The sequence below is a fragment of the Octodon degus genome, unplaced genomic scaffold (genome assembly GCF_000260255.1).
Source record: "Octodon degus isolate 3935 unplaced genomic scaffold, OctDeg1.0 scaffold00003, whole genome shotgun sequence".
Classification (NCBI taxonomy): domain Eukaryota; kingdom Metazoa; phylum Chordata; class Mammalia; order Rodentia; family Octodontidae; genus Octodon; species Octodon degus.
In genome coordinates, this window is record NW_004524579.1 from 34,958,493 (window position 1) to 34,963,117 (window position 4,625).

Consider the following 4,625-nt stretch of genomic DNA (forward strand, 5'->3'; position numbering starts at 1 on the left):
CTGTCAGCCTCAGGTTGCTGGAGTTTGATCCCCACAACACTCCAGCCAGCCAAACCTGCCCTGAAGGCATTCAGAGCCAAAAAAAAAAAAAAAAATCCTCATTCCATTTTGGGGCCGGGGAGATGGCTCGGTAGGATAAGCGCTTGACTGGCAAACGCAACGATCTGAGTTCAATCCCTGATTCTGTAAAAAAAAAAAAAAAAAAAAAACACAGAATTATTCCACTAAAACAAAGATTTGATGTAACATGTTCTCTTTTATTGACTCTGTGCTTGTTTCTATTTTCTTTTCCAGGTATTCTTCTATATTCGTTACTAATATAGTCACCCTCTTTTCTAAGGAACAAGAAAGGGGATAGTACAAGAAGTGTGGAGTGCTTCAATAGTTAAATTCTCAAAAATAATTAACAACTGCTAAAAAGTAGCTGGCTTTTATAAGTAGCATGTTTACATTAACATTTACAATATACCACTTAAAATCATCATAGGCACTATTCAGAGGTGTTTTGGATCATTTTATAAAATGTGAAATTATTTAAAGCATTGTTTTTACTGATGTGACCATTACATACATACAATAGCTCCAACCTAAGTATAAATGTTCTAGAATAAATTTTTACCAGAATTTGTCATATATATGTGTATATAATAATGTATGTATGCATGAATAAACTGAAAAAAATTAAATATTTATTTATTTAGTACTGGCAATGGAACTCATGACCTTGTTATGGCTAGGCAGGTGCTGTGCCATTGAGCTATATCCTTGCCAGTTAAACTCATAAATATTTAAAGATCAACCCATCTTCCTTCTTTAGAAGAGAGGTTGAAAACACAAAGAAGTGCTTCAATAGTTAGATTCTCAAAAAAAATTCTTTAAATTACAAAGAAGAAAATATAATTTGTCCATTATGCACTTTTACTCATTTAAAATTGTTAAGCACTACTTTAGCTATATCTTAACTGAAATAAATCACATGTATCTGTGTAAATATTCCACTGTTTCTCTAGTGTGAGAAACCGAAGTAAATAAGGAGTAAATAAGGACTAGAATGTATAACAAATATTGTAAAATAGAAGAAAATACTCAAATGGGAATGAGAATGAAACGGGGGATGAGGGTAAATTTAAAAAGAACACAAAAATGGAAACAAAGCTTTTGTCAACAAAGGGAAAGAGGAGGTGAAAGAAGCATAGGAGAATGGGGAGAGACTCAAGCTTATATCATTTACAGCTACAAATTTCCTATAATGAATGTGATCATTATGTATACTCAAAATGTACCGATAAACTTAACAAAAAACAAAATATCATATAATGGAGCATGGTGATTCACACCTGTAATCCCAGCACTCAGGAGACTGAGGCAACAGGATCACTGCAAGTTCCAGACTGGTCTAGACTATATAGTAAACTCAAGGGCAGTCTGAACTACACAGCAAAACTGTCTCGAAAGCAAACTTAAAAAAAAAAAAAAAAAAAAAAATAGAATCACCTAGGAGAGTGGTGGCTAATCTATGGCAAAAATCCTGCAGCAGGCTGTTTGTATCACTGAAAGCTCTAGAAGATTTGCCATCACTGACTTAGAATACTGAAGATAGCAATGGTAACCAAAACCTGTTAAATATATCCCAATACAACACTACTTACGGTTACACTGTTCACATTCTGAAACTTAACATAACGAAGTGGAACAATGCCATCCTCTTTAATATCATCCTCTGTCAGCTCTAGAGCTTGAGTTGGCTCACTTCTTTCTGCTTCTTCAAAATCCATAGATCGGGGTAGGTTGATAAAAATCTTTACATATTTGGGACCCTGACCTAAAAAATGGTAAAAACAAAACAAAACAAAACAAAAAAAAAAACCGAACAATAAAATACTAAAAATTACAAACTAACACTTTCTCCCTTTATCATTACACCATACTAGCATTTTCAGACACAAATACACACACACATACACACAATTTCTATCATTAGAGTTTATAAGAATCTGAGTATTCCTTTTTTTTTTTTTTTTTTTTTTTTTCCCACTCAGACAGCCTTCTACCCCACTTCCTCAATACACATATGCTGATACCTTCTTGTCCTAGCTAGCACTGTAGTAAATCCCAGGACTATGACATTAAAATGCATAGCTGGGCATAGTGGCATGAGAGGTAATCCAGGACTTGGGAGGCAAAGGAAGGAGGACTGCCATGAGTTTGAGGCCTGAGTTCATGGCCAGCCTGCACTGTCTCAAAAAACCAAAGCCAAAAACAACAAAAAGCCATATATATACACACATACATATATATACACAGAGTCACTAACATCAACTATATTTAATATGACTAGTGAAGAAATAATAAGGAAGGTGGCACTGGATTCTGACAGTGTACACATGTTAACAAATTTTCACAAAAGAGTTAACATTTGAGGGCCAGCCAAATAGCTCAGCAGATTAAAGCACCTGCAAGCAGACACAGGGGGCAGGGGTTCAATCACAAGGCCTGCTGTCCAGGTCCTGCCCCGAGGAGCGCTAAAATGGCGATTGAGACTGGGTATGGTGGCGCATGCCTGTAATCTCAGCAGTTGGGAAGCTGTAAAAAGGCAGATCACAAGTCTGATCTAGTAGTGAGACCCTAAACACCCTGTAGACCCTTCCCTAAAATAAGATTAAAAAAAAAAAGAATTAGCATTTGAGCCAGATCAATAACTGGATTAGTCAGAAGTACATAGTATCAGTGACAAAATTAAGCCAAGAGAATTAATCATATAAACTGTCAAACCAGGCATGGTGGTGCACGCCTGTACTCCCAGCACTCGGGAGACTGAAGCAGGAGGACTGTTGCGAGTTCAAGACCAGCATGAACTGCATAGTGAGACCTTGTCTCAAAAAGAAGGGGGAAAAAAAGCCACACATTAAAAACTCTGATTTCACCTTTAGATCAGGAATTTACTTGTCTGAGACTGCATTTCTTTAATTTCATGGTATAATTTTGTGGCTGATTAAAGAATAGTAAACCATTCCTACAGCATTTGCTTATGTTCCATTTTCAGAATAAAAGCATAATTTTAAAATGTTAAAGTTATTAACATGTGAAAATTTAGAATAACAAAAGAGAAAATGGAATCTCATAAAGACAGCTTCGGTCGCTTCTTCACAATCAATTAAAACAACAAACCTTAGGTTTCTCTCTTCTTCCCTAGCCCTTAAAAAAATCAACAGTGATAGAACACAAAAGGAAGGTTAAGGAAAATATGCTTTATAAAACAGAAACTTCAAGTTTATAACTTCAAGTTGTAAACTATGTTAATATCCATGCATATAACACTATTAATAGAGCACAAATAGGAAGATCTTTTGCCTGAGCTTCATTGAGGAGTTTGAAATGAATCTTTCCTGCTGTGGACTCTAAAGGATGCTGCTAGAAATGTAGAACTGGAAGGAAAGATCCAGCAACTTGCAGATTAGGGGGAACAGTCTAAAATTAAAGTTTAGAAAACAAATTAGCAGTTTCATTTCTTTCTTATTTTCAATCCCTAATAATTTCAGGTATTTGCCCATGCATTGATATTTTCAAAAACAAATTTAGTCTTTCCTAAAACAAGTAATATCTACCTTAATAAAAAGTTTTAAATATACGCTAACAGGTCTAACAAAGCACATAGCTTAAATAAGAGCTGTACTTTACTCACCATTATCTGGTCCTTGAAATTTCATGGAATAAAGCTTAACAGGTTGATTGAATGCCACAGTAATAAGTAGCTGTGGGAAAAACAGTTTCATTATAAAGGAGCTTTTGAGCACCTTGAATCACATAACACCTAAGTAGAATTAAGTAATTGAGGCAGAAAAACCTAATTCATCTAACAAAACCAATGCAATGTGGAAAATCAGCCATTTGAAAGTAACTTGATTAAACTGACATTTGAGAAATATCACCAATTATGTGAGGAAAAGACAAAAAAAAAAAAAATCATGGAGATAATGTACTAAAATTATGCATAAGAACCTAAGGTCCCATGACCTATACACCAGCAAGCAGCCCGCTTTCCAAAAACAATTAAATAAAATCCTCAAATTAAAATTTAAACTATGTATTGTAACACACTACTTTTCTAGGGTAGTCTCTACAGTATTTATCCACATCACTCAACAATCTGATGGCAATGCACAAGTTCATGCAGAGATTACTCCTCAAATGATCACTGATCCAAAACTCAAAATAGGAATCTTGAGTCCAAGGGTTTAACTCAGTTGGCAAAGCACATGGTTAGCATGCACAAGGCCATGAGTTCAATCCCAAGCAAAGAAAAAGAAAGGGGGAAAAAGAAGGGGAATAAAGAACAGGTGGGGGGATTTCTATAGTTCTACAGTACCCTTCAAAGCTCCATCTTAAAATAGTTAACTAACTAAATGGATGTGGAAGGCCACATAAGGGAACTGCAATGGAAAACACTGCCAGGATAACTGCCTTTCAGAAGCTGTGAGTCATTCATTCAACTTTCTAGCTAATATTGTGTTTGATGTAAGTAACTATGCTTTTCTGGCAGGAAGAAAGATGTTCCCTGGTAGAAAGATTTCAAGGAGACCACAGTCAGCCCTGCTGATACACATTAGCAGATCACACTGTTCACA

At 35.5% G+C, this 4,625-nt stretch overlaps 1 protein-coding gene across 3 annotated transcripts in view; it reads right to left on the reverse strand.

Moving 5' to 3' along the window:
• The window catches only part of Txnl1 (thioredoxin like 1), a 39,013-nt gene that overhangs the window by 9,654 nt on the left and 24,734 nt on the right, over nucleotides 1-4,625 (reverse strand). For all 3 annotated transcript variants that reach the window (XR_002821090.1, XM_004623682.2, XM_023715175.1), the window contains exons 5-6: nucleotides 3,683-3,752; nucleotides 1,650-1,822 (exon numbers count right to left, since the gene is read on the reverse strand). Coding sequence is in view for 2 of the 3 variants with exons in the window: in XM_004623682.2 (XP_004623739.1) it covers nucleotides 1,650-1,822; nucleotides 3,683-3,752 (243 nt within the window). In the remaining variant the exon portion in view is untranslated. The remainder of the gene's footprint in view (nucleotides 1-1,649; nucleotides 1,823-3,682; nucleotides 3,753-4,625) is intronic.